The 18,474-nt window shown below is 31.7% G+C and overlaps 1 protein-coding gene across 3 annotated transcripts in view; it reads right to left on the bottom strand.

Moving 5' to 3' along the window:
* Positions 1-12,398, bottom strand: part of LOC127735183 (guanylate cyclase soluble subunit beta-2-like) — a 109,997-nt gene extending 97,599 nt beyond the window's left edge. For 2 of the 3 annotated variants that reach the window (XM_052245390.1, XM_052245327.1), the window contains exon 1: positions 12,202-12,397. In XM_052245390.1, coding sequence (XP_052101350.1) covers positions 12,202-12,204 — 3 coding nt within the window. In that variant the 5' untranslated portion in view covers positions 12,205-12,397. Of the gene's footprint in view, positions 1-12,201 lie in introns of all 3 variants that reach the window. The other variant, XM_052245466.1, reaches the window with a different exon arrangement.
* Positions 12,399-18,474: the final 6,076 nt, after the last annotated feature.

Here is an 18,474-nt window from a genome sequence, read left to right as displayed (position 1 = left end):
TAATGTCAGCTGATGAGAAATTATCTTCTTTTTGTTATATTTACGTAGTATGCCAATTTGTATAAAAGCACGTAACACGTTTTTTTTTTCTGGATTAACCTTTATAAGGTACGCTCGATACAAAAAGATTCAGAAGATATTATAACATAAAATAAAGAGAACAAAAAAAAAACTGGCCGGCTTAAACAAGCTAACACAATACTTCTGGTTTTAACATTGCATGAAAAAGTTACATCTTTAATTAATAGTACGAACACGTAGTTTTTAAACACAATATAACACAATAAATATGTATGATTTAAATATTGCAAGTATCGAAGGACTGCCTGCTGAGCAGATAGTACCCTTGGGAATGCTATTTTACAAACAACGACACCGATCAAGTTGTATTAATTAAAAGTATAATACCGATTTCAGTGCAGATGTCACGTGTTTTGGAATAATCTTCATCTGGTACCCACGCTCGTCGTGATAATAACATAAAATATAACATAAATGCCAATTTTTAAGAGTGTTTTTTTTTATTGATAAATCAATGAGAGTCTATACAATTACAAGAAATTAATTGAAAACAATAACATTAAGTTTAATCCTATAAAGGATAAAATGATTGACAATATAAAATGTGACAAATACTTGTATAAAATTATATTTGGAATTTGGAGTAGAAATAAGGGATTTGCGAACTTCTTCCGATCAGATTGGATATTAACGGATTTTCGATGTAAAAAAGGGAAACTGTGTTTACGCGAATTTTCATTGAGTAACAAAAGTAGCTTTTCATCAAAATTAAATTTTCAAATGATACATAAAATCACTAATATGTTAATATGAAGAAACAAATCTGTGATTTTAACTTTTTACAAGACATTAGATAACGGCAACATTGGTTAATTTAATCTATTCTATGAATGTAATTTAGTGCAATCATTTCTTTTAAATAGTCCATCTTCTTGGGCAACATAATTGTTATTGAAATGGCCTATCTTCTAAGGCAACATAATTGTTATTGAAATGGCCTATCTTCTAAGGCAACATAATTGCTATTGAAATGACCTATCTTCTAAGGCAACATAATTGTTATTGAAATGGCCTATCTTCTAAGGCAACATAATTGTTATTGAAATGGCCTATCTTCTAGGGCAACATAATTGTTATTGAAGTGGTGTATTTTTAGTGCATCAAATATAGATTCTGTTTAGATTTTGGATCTTGATGTCAGTATAGTAATTATCATATTTTGATTTTGACTCGCTTCAATGTTGTATTGAGTTGGCTCCCAAAACTGTTTGTCTTCACAGTTTATTCTGGTGTTGTGTACACTATCATCAATATTTGTTATTAGTATTGTGTTACACAGTTATCGTCTAAAATAAACTATCAAAATTAAATTATCGTCAACATGTAATTTAGTAAACTGAAAATGCCGCGCGTTAGTTAATAGTTTGTTATACATAAAATCTTCTATCTATTTCATGGACTATGTTCTAGCAATTTTAATAATAAAATCATATTTATTATATAAAATGAAAAGATAGGATATCATCTTGCTTTGTTTGAAAAAAATCTCACTTAGAGTGTTATATAATACTTCTATGATAAGTAAAAGGCTGGTAATTGTTGAAGGGCGTTCGGCTAACTTTTAATCCTTCATGTTACTAGACTACTGACTGTCAAAATATACAAGAATAATGTACAAGACTGATTTAGATGAAGTCTTTTCGTTTGTATCATCATGTCAAAGTTTTCATCTGAATTTTGCAAGCATTTAACGTCAAAAGGCGCAACTAGATGAAATGACTACATTACAAGAAAAAAAAATCGAAAATTATAAAAACAGTTAATGGCCTATTCAACATTAAAAAGGATAAAGACTGTTATACATTTAATCACAAACTAACAAACATGCGCACTGTAAAATAACCGACAAAACTGGACGATTTTAGTCTACCAAAGCCATTTAGTGATTATTGACTTGAATATTTTATCTCTGTAGACCTTTGAAACCTTTTGTTTACATTATTTTAATTGATACTGCTTTGTTAAAACTATCCGTGCAAAAGAAAAAAGTAAAATTACAAAAATACCGAATTCTAAAGAAAATTCAAAACGGAAAGTCCATTATCAAATGGCAAAATCAAAAGCCCAAACACATCAAACGAATGGAAAACAACTATCATATTCCTGACTTGGTACAGGCATTTCCTAAAATGGTGGATTAAACCTATTTTATAGTTAGCTAAACCTTTCACTTGTATGACAGTCGCATATAATTCCATTATATTGACCACAATGTGTGAGCAAAACAAACAGACATTATAGGCGAAAACGTCAAAAATTGGGGTACAGCAGTCAACATTTCATTGTGTTATAATCTTAATCACCATAAAAAGAAACAACCATGTCAACAAAGAAAAACAAATTGGCATATAGAAACTCTATTGACAAAGCACATAAGCAAAATACACAATGGTGGGATGTATAAATACCGAGCCACGCAAAAAAATATTACCGAAAAATGACTAAACAGTAAAGGCTAAAAATATACAAAGACGAATAAAAAGAACACTATAACACGCAATTAAGATGATAAACAACGTCAATACCTAGAATCTATACTTCAAGATCATCATGTATTATTTGTGAAGTTGATACGGAATATTTATCAACACGGTCTTGGTATCTTCCGATGAACTTTTTTTTATAAAAAGGACGAGTCATTCTTTGACATAACCTTGGTTCATCAACTTTCTGCTCGGACACTGGTGACTTATAAAGTCTGAGTAGCAGCTGCAAGCTCTTGAATACCGAATGAGTTTAGAAATATCCCCTATATGCAGATGAAGTTGATATATTGCTGCTAAGGTAATGGAAATTTATAATTTTAAGATTAAAATCGTCTCGTATTTCATAGATTCTAGTACTGAGATGATCGCTCATATCAATTTCGAAGAAAAAGTCTTAAGATGAGGCAGAGGAAGCCATATCTGTTGTTTCTTTAATTCCTAGTTCTGGAGGATATGTCAATAGAACAAAACCAGAAAAGTTTTGATTGTTAATGGAAAGAGCATCATCGATATATACGAATGTGAAATTAAATGATCTGGCTTCTTTGATCTTCTTGATTTTGAGAAGTAACTGAAGGAACTCCGTTTTATATGAAAATAAGAAGAGGTCGGCAAGGAGAGGCGCATAGCTCGTTCCCATAGGAATGCCGACATTATGTTGAAAAAGTCTACCTCCAAATTCAACAAATATGTTGTAAATTGATTGATTGATTCGTAATCAATGTTAAGTGTAATGAAGCTTGACCAAGCCGTTTAGTCTATTTTCTGTTCTAGCGTATCAGATGAATATTCAATTAACTCGTCTTGTGCATAATGAGGTACATGTATGTTTCATTCGTTTATATACTCGTTTGTTACTCTACTTATACAAAGCTTTTTGACACATTGTATGGTCAGTCATCGATTATGGTGCTGCAATTTGGGGAACAAGAGAATTATCTTACATAAATGCAGTTAAAACAGAGCGATGAGATTTTTTATCGGTGTAGGAAAATATACACCAAACTTATCTCTGTATGGTGATATGGGCTGGATTCCATGCAATGTAAAGCAATGGACAGCTGTTTTTAGATTATGGTCCAGATCTTGTAAAAATGGACAATGATAGATTGAACAAACGAGTATTTATGTGGTCGTATAAGTATAGAAATAAACCAGTTAAAAATTGGTGCTTTAGAGTAATGACTAAGTTTAAAGGGTATGATCTTGAACAATATTGTAATTGTGATATATAGTTAACTAAAAATGTAATTAAGGATATAGAATGCTTAGCTATTGGTTTATATAAAACTGGATGGCATAGTAAGTTGGTTTCGAATGAATATGCCAAACTACGTATTTATAAATTGTTTAAAACAGAATTTAAGGTAGAAAATTATATTTGTAAAAATATTGCAGGGAAATATAGAAGTGCTTTTGCAAATTTTCGCTGTGGTGTAGCGACCCTAAAAATTGAAACGGGCCAGTATCAGAACTTACCTATTAATGATAGAATATGTTTTACTTGTAACGATAATACAATTGAAGATGTGAAACATGTAATTTTGAAATGTCCACTATATGCAGATTTTCGTGCTGTAATAATTCTTTTTGTCATGATTTTAATAGTATGTCAGATGACGATTGTATCTTTATTTAGTGATGAAAATGTTTACTTTTATACTACCAAAATCTGCTATGATATTTTATTGAAAAGAAAATGTTTATTATATTCTTAAAATGTATATTTTTATTATGTTTTATGTTTTATATTTTATGTGTGTATATATATGTGAATTTATATATAATTTTTATAGTCTCTCATAACTCTTTTTAGAGTGGTTCTTGTTTTATATGTGAAGTTGTAATATTATGTAAATGTTTTGTAAGAGGTGAAACTTAAATGAAATATTGTCTTGTCTTGTCTTGTCTTGTCTTGTCTTGTACAAGGCTGTGATTTCTCCAATCAGCTCAGACAGACTCGCTCGATTTGATTCAATAGGCAATTGGCTTCAAAAGACTGCATGATTAATTAAGACGCTTTGCTTCTATTCTAACATAGTTCAAACACGCACATGATATTTTACGAAAATCGTAGTGGTAAACAGTTTGAACTAAGAGGTCGAATAAAAGCCAGTTTAAATTAAGTATAACATGAGAGATTTTATTTTGTGAAAGCAATGTTTCAAAAAGTATTCACAAGATTACTATAGTTTACTAGTTTATTTAAGAAACACAGCCAGATGAAGTGACTACAAAGTCATCACAAGAAAAATTAAGATATCGAAAATTATTAAAAAAATAAGTTTAATGTCCTGTATTCAACATAAAGAAGGATAATGACGTGTTTGCATTTACTGACAAACTTACAAACATGCACACCGCAAAACAACCGACATTCAAATTTTAGTTTGTCAAAATCATCTAGTGAGTATTGGCTTGAATATATTAAGTCTGTTCTGTAGTTCTTTTAAGTCTTTCTTTACATTAATTTCTTTGTTAAAACTGGACGTGCAAAAGAAATGATTTATTGGTACATAATTATAGTCTATTTTCTTTTCTAGAGTATCAGATGAAGAAGAGTCATTACACTTGCGTTGTGCATACTGACGTCTGTTTCATTAGTTTGTACTACGAGGTTGAGTTTACCCGATCTGCTTTAACTCGACTTTGATTCGATGGTCAATTGCCATCAAAAGACTGCATGGTTATTTAAGACGGTTTGCTTCTATGCTAGTTTTTAGATAAAGTTCAAACGCGCACACAATTTTTAAATAGATTCGCTGTAGTTAAAAGTTTAATTTAAAAGGTCGAGTAAAGACCTTTTATAATTAAGTCTGACAAGGAAAATTATTTTGTGAATAAATGGTTCAAAAATATTCACAAGATTACTGTATATTACCTATTTATCTATGAAAACATTTATTAGCAGTTTTGTTTTTTGTCTGCCTCTTGTACTGTTCTCGGGCATCAATTATACATGTGATATAAGATAGATTTACAATTTTGTTACATAAAAAAATAATCAAAGTACTAATAAAAGTACTGAACATCGGATGACCGCAAGTTCTTCTGGATGGTCCGACAAGCACTTGTCGCAGAAAAAAAATCTCATCTCTATACCTGAAAGTGAGGTTAATGTATAGATATATTTTTTTTCTGGGACAAGTTCGTGCGTGGATGATAAATTAATGACAGGGAATTCAACCTCACCGTAATGACTATTATATTGTAGTGATACAAATCAGTATTCTCTGGTTTATTGTTATATATTATATTAATACTTGTATATTACAGTTATATGTATATATAATTTTCATGCATTTTTATATCATTCTATTCTACTATATTAAATATAGTGCAGTGCAAGTGCATGGTGGACGCTCTTCTGTAATAATTCGATTTTTCTAATAGAATGGATTTGAGTAGGCATTCGTATTTTCCCGCAAAAAATGTTTAATCATCCATGCAGAGTTATCATTCATTGAGATTGCAAACGTTTTTGAGATATTCTTCCGCGTGCGTGTGTATAGATATTAATGATTTTTTACTTATATGTATATACATACAACAAAACATTTTAATATTGTTAATTTATCTTCTATAAAAAGTATTTGATGAGTATTCAGTGAAGAAATGAATTTATAACAAGCGATAAGGAATGTTAGTTTGCACTTGATGATGTCTACGTATTCATCATGTTTATAGATCGGTTAAAAACCCAAAACGAATGTTACGTAATGGAAATCTAGGCGATAGAAGTACACCGGAATGCCCTCACGGCCATCCGCTGTAAAAATGATAAAAATACCACTGGTCAGATTAAGAATTAAGAATGAAATCAATGTTAAAAATTTTGACTTTTTTGGAAATGATAATTATATGACCTCTCTCTATTATAATTCGCCTTTAATTTCTTTTTGAACTTTTTCATTATTATTTTCTATAAGATTTTCTATAAATGAATAATTAGACTGCCAGTAGAAAAAGTTTTTTGTTGTTGATAGGACAGAATAGTTGGCATGTAACAGGCCTCCTACGGATACTTCAAATAGTTGTTACAGGGATAAAACGATGCTTGTGATACCCTCGGGAAATTACTGTATCAATGATATTTCATGGAGCGGACTGCTGATATGGTGGTCTTTCGGGACATCAGCAGTATCATAGACCAAGGGGTTGTAGTAACTCATCAAAGATTCCAGGCTTATATTTATAATTAAGTTTATCATCTTTATAAAACTCATCAGTGGCGTGCAAATCAATCATAATTAAGATTAACAAATGGCCACACTCGCCATGGGCTCATTGACAGATTTAAAATGTCATAAATGAGAAACCGATACGATCAACTTATTAAAGATGGCGACCGGTGACCTAGAGAAGTGAACATTTCAGTCGTCCTTTTTTGCAGAAGTATTTGTGTTAAGAGTATACCGACCGTGCGAGACTATTATGGGTAGCCAAGGTCGTTTTAAACACCCACTAGTAGTTAATAGTATAACACTATTTTTCTTTTAAAATCGCCATAATAAACACAAACTCTACCCTGTGACATAATATATTGACGTTAGTATAATAGTCCCTGCTAACCATACCTGTATACTATGGAAGACAGTTTGTTCAACATTTCGTGTCGTTCGGATTTTGTCTCATTGAATTATAGCCATATCTTATTTATTCATAAAAATGAATCTCTGAATTTTCAATATTCCTTCCGACACACTATCTTCACTTAACTCGCCATTTGTTTACATTACCCTGCACTTCAAAGAGGCCAACAAACTAATTAAGTTCAATATGATTACTTAAGTAGCTGTACTATCTGGTATCTCGTAAGAACTTTAAACAATGAGATGAATGAATTTATTGACATTCACGAGAAGTAATAAATGCAATGTGGTTCCTACTTAAAATCATTCATGTTAATGCTACTCAACTGTAACTAACATTTTTCTTATCAAACTCATTTAAAGTTGCTTTTTTTAAACTCGGTAAACATCAACTTTTGTTTTTTTCTAACAGTAACACTCCCTTTGTTTACAAATCATTTTCATTTACATATTAATTTAGAAAATTGATCATACAATTACAATTAGACTTTCTGTATTTTAATGCTTTATAGAATATGGTGACATTCCCGTATCATTTATTTGCAGGTACATGATAGTACAAAAAAATAGAGAAAACGATATTTGTTGGCCGTTATTTGATAATCTCTGTTAGATTCATTCAAAACTACATACCACATATCCTTATTTTTACAATTAAGATTTTAGGCTTGTGATATTGTATATATATGTTAGCGGCAATAAGTGAAATTAGGCATTAAGATTAAATCCTAGGGAATAAGCTAACGCCTAGGCATTAAGTTATTGCCTGAAATTTCCAGGCATTAAGCTTATTTCCTGAAATCTGATGAAGATTTTTAAACTTATTGCCGAACATCATTTCAGGCAATAAGTGATTTTTTCAAAATTTTGTTTTATCTTCCAAATACGTGTACATTCGGTGAAATATTATTGATGGATAGTATTTCTAAATCATAATATTGATATACATTCATAGGTTGATAACTCAAGTAAAGTAGAATGATGATTGAAATTTCAAAACTTATGTTTTTGTGGAGGAACTGTATGGAATTTTAAAAAGGAACATACATGGAATGATAATTTTTGCGGTTTACAATTTTTCTCAATGCACCAAAGTTATTTACAATTTTTCTTTATTCGCCAAAGTATAACCTAAGGGAACGACCATTTAACTTCAAGGAGGGGGGGTTATGGTTTTTCCTAAAAAAATATTCTGATCCCCAATTTGATGAAAAAAAAATATTGTGGTCTAGCAGATGATAAAAAAAAATATTCTGAATCCAGATTTTCCCCATACCTTAAAGTGTTAAAGTGAAATAAATAATTTGATTGATAGCGTCGAAAGACTAAAAAAAAATTGATTTGCACGAGAAAAAAAATTCTGACTCAGACAAAAAACCATAACCCCCTCCCCCTTGAAGTTAAATGGTTGCTCCCTAACAATGCAAAAATAGGTATGTAGAACTGACTGACGATTTCGGCAATCTTGACTAAAAAGTCTTGCTCATCAGTTTTGCTCTTTAAAGTTTCTATCTATCTGTTTTATTTTTCAGGATGATAGACAAACTTGCATTTTAACGCTTTGCTCTGGTTTTAGCCAGGTCAGCCATAATGGTCGGTGGACTCAATGATACCACAGTGATGATTGTGGCCACAATTGGTTCCGATTTGGCCATTAGTTTTAGAGGAAAAGATTTTTGTAAAATTAAACGGACTCCAAGTGATGAGAAAAGCTCACTAGAACCTTCGGGTCAGGCGAGCTAAAAAGCACATAGGGAAAGGCGTAGTAGTTGAACCCATTTTATCCAAAGAGTTAAACAGTAGAGGACAGACAGGTTGATTGAATGGATTTCGAATCAAACTATAAATTTCTTATGGTGCAATTACAAGAAAAAAGTGAAACTGTGTGTAATAGTCCGTGCCACAGCTCCCCACCTTGTGGTAACAAATAATTTTAGCACAATGTTCTAATAACTTTACAAATCTTTCATTTAAGTAATGTTTTTGTTTCAGGTACTAATGTAATTGACATATAAAACTTCAGTTCTTATTATGTTATATATTATGTACCAAATGTATTTTAACTTTGAATAAATGTCTTTTTATTTACTCTCATTTACATTTTAGGCATGAAGGTTAATCCCTGAACAAATTTTTCAGGATTTAAGAGTAATACCTTACATTATGTAGGGAATAGACTTACTGCCTAGCCGTTAACTTATCGCCTAGGATTTAAGCTAATGCCTAATTTCACTTATTGCCGCTAACATATAGATACCTGCTAGTTTTCAAAGGTCGTTTGTTGACTTCTAGGTGTCTATTGTTTTTTTTGTATCGTCGAGTTGCTGTCTCATTGACGTATACTCAAAATCTCCTTTTTTCAATGTGAGATACAAAGTAACCGAGCCTTTACTGGAGTTCAGATGAATATTTTCACGGGGTATATTTTGGATGAAGGAAATTGAAGTCATTATAACCTCATTCAGAGCAAGCTATTTACTATAGCTGACTACGAAATTATCGGCATGCATAATCATAAGGATAATTTTAGGTCATGTGTCCTTTTAATAAATGTGTTTATATAGCAACGTACAAATAATACTATAATTGAAACGTATTTACAAGTTTGTTAAACGTTATGAATGACTTTATTGATTTATTAATTATTTAAATTATATTGCAATATCGGAACAAAGTATCAATTATCACGAAACAATATTGATGGAGGTATATACAATGTAACATATTTAACAGGGAGTAGTAAATCACTATTATGTGTTCTAGCCATTTAGATATAACGAAAATGTAGACATTAAAGATGTCAAAGTTCTATTTACATTTTGGATATTCATTTGTATTTGTAATATCGATTGTTATATGGTTAACAGTCAATTTTGTCGTGCAGATTCAGGAGGAGAATCAGTTAAATGTATATACAATTTATCAGTAAAGTATGACCGGACGAAAACCATGTCAATTATTTGGACTTTCATCTTTCGGACTTAAATAATTATACCTTTTAATTGACTCGTAAAGCTAAAATTTTCCCATATAATTGTCTTTTGAATTAAAATGTAGGTTTCTACAAATCCGATAACGGACTATGTATCTACGTGTCAAAGACAGTTTTAGCAGATTATCTTAAAAATGGACAATAATTGCTAAATTCATAGTTACATGTATTTCGTTATTATAAGGTTTTATATACTTCTTAAAATAATTTATATTCAGTTTTGGAAAGGTACTCTAATCGTAAATACCACAATCAACATTGTAACATCTTATATATTCCTGTTGGACAGTTAATTAAACTGTATAACTTTATCCCGACTTGAATCTTCATTTGATAGCCAGCATTTGTCTCAGGTTATACAAGTTTTAAATAATTAGTGGGTGGACCGATAAGAAATTTTGGAAACATTTTCTGCCGCTAGTATTGACGGCATGCATTTTGGTAATGTGGAAAATGTCTTGCAAAAAAGCCATCTACCGACCCCTCCGATTATTTTTACAAAGTGTTATATTACGTGCTTAGATCATGGCTCGGTCCAAACAAAGGGATTATTTTAGATAATATAATAGCGGAACATAGAAACTTGTTCAATATATGGCAAATAGTTCATACATTAACTTTTATGTTTGTATTTTAAATGATTGAACAATATTTATGCTTTCAGAATGTTTGCCGGAATGTGTGCGATCCTTTTAATTAACATCGTCATGTAACCGACCGTGCAAGACCCTCATGGGTAGTCAAGGTCGTTAAAACCCCTCTAGTAGTAATTCCTCGTCATGATGAAATAACATACTTATCGTGCCGTTGTGTGTCATTGTAGCGCCTGTTTTGCCGCTGGAATAACAGTTAGGAGCACCTTTGTTTATTTCCCCGACCAGAGAAAACATTTATTGAGTCTATGCGATATCCGGCGCGGAGCGTTTGTGTTTTTTGGTAGGACGTTTGCGCTTTTTTAATGGGCATTTCCGCTTCAATTTTAAGGACATTCACGCTCTTTTAAGGACGTTTGTACTTTACCTATAGGACATTTACACTTTGTCAACAAAATATTCGAGTGAGAGATTGTTTTGTTAACAATACTAATTGGATTCTCTAACGTCATGAGACACAGGTTGTATTCTGTTCTACAGGATGCAGACAGTATTCTTAATTACAACAACAATGTCATTGAGTTTCTGTTTTGTTCTCATATTTACAATAATGAAGGAAGAATAGATTTCGATAAAAAAAAGCACCAGAGCGTATTCTGATATGAATAAAGATACCAAAGATAGCAAGGAATCATAATACTCTATCCAAATGAAATGAAATTGCACTTAAACAAGCAAATGCACAATAAAACGTCCCAACGTACGTAAATTAAACAGTTTTTACATAATACTAATAACAAACAAAATTCAAATTAAAATAAACGTAATAAGTACATGTATATAAAGTTTAATATTGTTTTAATCATAAGATGTCATTTGCTCATTGATTTGTTTAGATCGAGGAATCATAAACCTAAGGAACGAAGAATATCCCTTAATCTCTTTTAATGCAAACTTTCATAGAACAACACATAACAAAGTTTCTGTCTATTCTCTATTATTGTTACTATACCTTAAGTTGACCTTAGATGGATTTGGCTATTATTTGTAGTACGTTTTGGTCATAATGTTCTACGTCGATTTCTGTTCGACTTTGAGCGTCCTGATAAAGGTAAATCCATAAAAGCGCTTCGGACGCATGACGTTTATAAAGTGTTGTATTCATTTTTTGACATATTTAAAAGAAGTTGAGATCACTGTGACTTCTACCGAATTATGCGATGGTTTGATAAAAACATCTTTAAAAGAAATAAGAGTTGCATTTTGTTTTCATCATTTTGATATTTTCTATCCAGGAAAATTTTCTTTATATTATTTATTAGAGAAAAATAAAAATCCAATCAGATACATGCAGGTGTAATTTTTACTATACAATATCTTCTAATATTCATACGAAATTTAAGTTGGTCGTAATATTTTGAACCGTTTATAAACATTTACAAATTAAATGAACTTACCATATCGATATCAATATTCCAAATAGAAAATCATGTCAATTTCACTCGATTTATCTGAATTTGTTCCAATATTACCACTTCACTGAACTTAACTTGGCATGTAAACATTAATGACATTTAAATTTCGCTGTCATAGATCTATAATAGCTGTAATCAAGTAGGACTTCAAAATATATTTCACAGAACATCCATAGATGTTCATTTACTGTTGATCTAATATACTGATAAATTATTGTTATATAAGATCCACAATAAAACCTTACATCAGATAATTGATTATTATAATATACACATAAAAACCGTTAATAAAGGCTCGTTAATACTAGAATATTGTATCAAATACAATATCTTCTTATAACGGGATTCTGCTGTATTATAACTGTTAAGCTCTTGCGATGCGTATTATAGAAGCTTTGTCGTGATTTACTGAAAATAATGATTTTACGAATTGATGATTGCCTAAAGCAAATGTAGTATATATGCAAGACATAATTAGCATACATCTAATCCTAGCAAATTAATAAAATTTGTTTGAAGATATTTCATATAACTGACCCAATGTAATTTTATAGCTTAACTGGAGACAAGGGATCTAGACTAGTATAATATACAAGCTGACCAAATTGTATTTAAAGATATACACAAAGCTGCATTGTCAGTTTAAAACATTGACTTTATTTAAATCGGAGTTCGGTAATGTAGGTTATTAGTAGTTTAATCTTTTAAAACATGTTTTCATTAAATTTTAGAAATTATTTATTTAATATACAAATATCAGATGTAACTAATTCGAAAAAAAAAATCCATGGGCCACAAGCTGCAAGTTATCAAGCTATACATTTATCATTTAATAATGAAAATTAAGTATAGAAAATGGAAAATAACAAAAAAAACATCTAAATAACCAGGACAAATATGGATATCAATATGTTCTATTCCAGCACCAATAGTGTCCGGATGTACCGTGTTACATGCCCGTCCTTCCATCCTTTTTTTTAAAATCAAACAGTTGTCTGAATTTTTTTGTATTGTGTCTGCAGATATTGGCATGTAAATAAATGTATATTGCTGACTTAAAAATCGAGTTTGGATTTCGTTCTGGTCATCTGACTTTTCGCAGATCTACCTCAACGACTCTTGGACTTAAAAAAATTCTTGGAAATCTTTTTTTTCCTGACTTTCTCCCAATTAATCCTTTTACAAATTTTGTCTTGAAATTGATACTAAAAGTATGTATTCTTCAAGACGCCCGGCTTATTTCGATCTCTGTATTCTTACTTTAAATATATATTAGTTTAGAACTGGGCTTGTCTTTTTAATAATGCAGTAAAACGATTCTTCTATGATAATTAAATAATTAGCAAATATATCATGTATGGAATTTGCAAACAATACCGGTAAAGAGAATGTACAATTTTCCAAGACCTAGGTCGAACATTATATTTCTGTCTAATTAGCACATTCGCTCCCAATCCCGCCTAAAGTTGTGATTCCAACAGCCATTTCTTTACAGCCCATATGGCAATATACTTATAAAAACTCTACATCTGAACTTTCAACGTATAATTTTTGTCATCCTTACAGAAGTTCCTCTGAAAACTTTGTTATAATCAATGCTATTATTTCAGTTCCTGTTGGAACACATATTCTATTACTTTTATACCATAAGGAACAAATACTGTAATACATCTTCAAGTGGAAATAATATTCCAGAATATTTCATCCACTTGGAACTAATATTATGGTATCGGTCGTAGGTATTTACTAGTATCCTAAATACATCCGTAGGTAGTTCAGAAACAAAAGGAGGTTATTATATGCCAAGACAAATTCAGGTCTGTAAACTCTAGGCCACTTTTTGACAGAAATCTGTAAAAACGGACAATTCGGCTGACCTGGCATGCCACTAATTAATATTTCCCTAGCAAGACAATGAAATCACATTTACTTCTAGTCAACAGGGATGCGTTGCTATAAAACTACACGTTAATAATTACATGACAATGAAACACACTTTTGTCAATGTTCACCTCTCAAGCTCGAATTGAAGAAGGAAAATAGACTAAAAGTTGACAATTTTTCAGCAGGGTTGGGTTTGTTCACACCCACCCGACTGTTTCCGCAGGGATGGGTTCCCTAGCGGTAGTCAAATCTGTACTACGAAATTCGTGTGATATAAAAAAAAAGACATGAACAAAACCATTATCTGTCAATTTAGCAAATATCCAGGATAATTACATGATGACTCAATAATAAGAAATAAAACTAGCTTTGATAATTCTCAAATCTTTGGATAAGTAAAATGCTAATCATAGATACACTTTTAAATATCAAACACTATGCGCGATTGAGAGGGGTCTAAATACAGCACAAACAACATTTTCCAAAAGACTGCCAAAAAAGTGAAAAAGTATATTTCAACAAAACGCATTTGACTAACAGGTCGAACAACGGATGTTCTTAAACCCTGCTGACTGCCATTGGCGATTGCCAAATAAACTGATCACCGGATGTAACAAAATGGATCTTAATTAATAATTTAATACCAAACAGAAAACAATAAACTTGCGGAAAAGATGGTATACCGCAAACATGAAGTGCAAAAATTTGTACACCATATCCAGATTTCGGAAATTAATGTCTCTTCAGTGATGTTAGGAATCGAAACGGTATTTGGAAGGCCATATAATTTACCTCAATTTGGGATAATCTCTTGAATTTTGAAGTGTCGAAATAGAAAGAACGGATCATATAAACCCGAAGGAAAATATAATACAAGCCCAAACGAATAAATATGAACAAGTCTAAATTGAAAACAACGTTCAAACCTATGATTGCGTTGGATAAAAACCCCAATTTTTATACGTTTGCATGCAAAAGAAATTTCTTGGTAGAGGGGTCTAAATACAGCACAAACATATATCCATAGATATCAATATGTTGTGTTTTATGTCTTGAGGTTAGTGCACAGTATTATTTGCATTGCTTAAACTTAAAAGTTCGTAAAATAATGTTAAGACATATTATTTGGAAAATCAACTAAAACTGAAATTCATAAATGAAAGTATTTACACAGTATTATGTTGAATATCCATTGTCTCTTTAGAGGTCTGGTCTACGCTTCCAAAACGTTTTATCTCGCGCGCAATACTTAGTCATGCGCATTGAGATTGGTATTACGTGTTACACTTCTAAACACACAGTATACTGTGTCGTTTTTACTGTATCATTGTTTGTCTAAACACAGAGTACCATGTTGTTTTCGTTGCAATATTTTATATGTAAACACATTGCACCATGGCGTTTGCTTTAGTATTCATTTTCTATAAGAAAACAAAGTACCATGCCGTTTTCATGATATTATACTTTGGCTACAATCATTGTACCATGTCGTTTTCATTGTATTATTGTTCTGAGTTTGTAATACGGTAAAATTTAAATCAGCATTTCAAACAAGTTTGTAATAGATTTAAAAGCAATAATAAAATGATTTTATAATGGCATGTATAGTGCATTATATTATCATGGTTTGCAATCCACTTCGCATGCCCTATCGAACTAATCAGTTGAACAGACAGGCGTCTCATAGGATTTTCGTTCATTGGTACGTATGTAACTACAAAGACAAATATTAAACTAATGAACGTGTTTATTAATCAAATTGGTTCAAATAATCTCTCTAGGCTAATATCGTTAAAGAACATGAATGATTATAGTTATTAAAGTAAACGGATTTAAACTTAATCAATCGGCAAAAATCAGTTCAACACATTTATTAAATAATATGAACAAATCATCCCTAATACGGATGCAATACAGTAACTGTCGTTGTTTCTCTGCTAACATTAATACACACATACTGTGATGACCCATTAGCTAATATAGAATATTCACTTCTGGTTGTAATTGCTTTCCGCCTCACCAAACGGCGGAGGCGTTTTGATGCATAATTTTTCATATTTTGTTACTTGAAATTACATGTTCTTGCATCTTTCAACAGCAACGATTACGTACATGTGTGATATTCTAAATAATTCAAATAAAATCGTTCCTCGATGGATGGTTATCCCAAAGGTGACTGTGGTATAGGAATATGGTCACTTTGGTCTTCTTCCGACAAGAAGTAACAACCCTGCAAAAGTTTGGCGTTCGTTTTGTTATGCCGGATGTATAAATACGCAACCACGTCCTGTCGGAAGGTGACGTGATATTTAACGCCTCGTGTTGGATAGAGAGCCCTTGCAACAACTATGAGGGGTTTGTAGGTGGCCAGTTGCAAAAACGATTACTGTCTTTTATCCAATATATCTTTTACTTCCCATTGGCAGTCCAAATTATTGGCCATTCCTTTCGGTCGGCATAAATTGCAGGACCTATTGTTTTCATTATTAATAGTTTCTCTGTTGTCTTGTGTATTTCATTTTTAGGAAATAAGCCAAGGAGTATACAAAACTGGTTTGACCCCATTACTTGTGTGCCTGCACAAAGGGAGCCTTACTGTTCCACGTGTTGTTCCTTGTCTTTGTTTGAAAGTTTATTTTTGTCGGAGAAGTAGGTTGTTAGTTTGCAAGCAACTTTAACCTTAAATCAGAATTTCTTATCATAACTGAATAAAACTCGTCACTTTACACCCTTTTTGTCCTATTTCTATGACAGATATCTTTAACTGCTAGTTTAGAAAAAAAAAACGAAAACACACTGTCATAAAAAAAAACAATAGAAAAATAAATTAATAATCACTTAATGATACCACTATATAAGTAGTTTCTGTAAAAAGACATTGGATGAACAATGGTTGTGAAAACGCATCAAATGGCATAACATGCTCACATGAAGCTTGATACCAAATTTCAGGAAGCTCTGATTTGTATTTCCTGAGAAAATGCGACGAAATTTCACACAAAGCCATTATGTGTAGGAATATACAGGTAATCAGGTAATCGGAAAACATGCAGGAAGTTGGTAAGCAATGGCTATGAGAACGCAATACACTGTGCAGTATACTCACATGACGCTTGATATCATATTTCAGAACCTCTGATTTGTAATTTCGTTGTAATTTGTAATACATTGGTCATTCTGTGTAAGATATACATGTATATACATGTTCACTTGTTTTTGTTAATATGTCTTTTGATTGAGTTAAGCCATTTCAATTGATATTTTATAGTGTGTCTTTCTATGTTGTGATGTTACACTATTGTTTCAGGAAGGGTGAAGGTTGGCGCCTATTAAAACGTTTAAACCCGCTGCATTTGTTTGCACCTGTCCTAAATCAGGAACCTGATGTTCAGTGGTTGTCGTTTGTTGATGTGGTTCATAAGTGTTTCTCGTTTCTCGTTTTTTATATAGATTAGACCGTTGGTTTTCCTGTTTGAATGGTTTTACACTAGTCATTTTTGGGGCCCTTTATAGTTTGCTGTTCGGTGTGAGCCAATGCTCCGTGTTGAAGGCCGTACTTTGACCTATAATGGTTTACTTTTACAAATTGTGACTTGGATGGAGAGTTGTCTCATTGGCACTCATACCACATCTTCTTATATCTATATAAGTATTCTGTAATCAGGATTCGATAAGCGATGGATGTGAAAACTCATCACACGAAAATAACATGAAGGATGGTACCAAATTTCAGGAAGCCCTGTTATGTAGTTCTTGATAAAATACAACGAACATTTCATGGAACGGAAGAAAGAACTTACGGACGGTAGGACGGACTGATGTAAACCTATTTGGCTCCTCCTTTAGAGTTTGGAGGGAGGGTCTCTTCATATATAAAGGTATACACAGACGTGCTGCTAGTATTCGTCACTTTTTTTGGAATGTCATATATATATTTCAATGGGGTGCAATTTTACGTAGGTAGTATATCAATGGGTAGGAATTTATAAGTCGATGGGTCATAAATTTTCATCTTCTGTTAAGAAGTCTGTAGATAATGTGTTCTGATCTTTTTATCTTAAAATATGAATGATCCTATGTGGTTAACGTCTAAATAAGATGTCATGATATGTGAGAAATATATGATAAATAGGTTGTGATTTACCTTTGCAATATATGAATGAGTAGGGATTTTCACATAAATCTATATATAAATGAGGGTTTTGTTTAAACCCTAGCCGGAAGTCTGTACCCAAATTTGTATCTTGAGACACCCCCGCCTCCTCCCGTGGCGCAAGCTTTTAAATGCTGAATCAACATGGAGATAATACTGTTGGAATGTTCTTATAAAAAAATGGCAAGTTTACAATTGGAAAATTTAGGATATCTTTT

This window comes from Mytilus californianus, unplaced genomic scaffold (assembly GCF_021869535.1).
Source record: "Mytilus californianus isolate M0D057914Y unplaced genomic scaffold, xbMytCali1.0.p SCAF_1, whole genome shotgun sequence".
Lineage (NCBI taxonomy): Eukaryota > Metazoa > Mollusca > Bivalvia > Mytilida > Mytilidae > Mytilus > Mytilus californianus.
The sequence above is the reverse complement of the archived record's forward strand: the minus strand, read 5'-3'. Positions and strand labels throughout refer to the sequence as shown.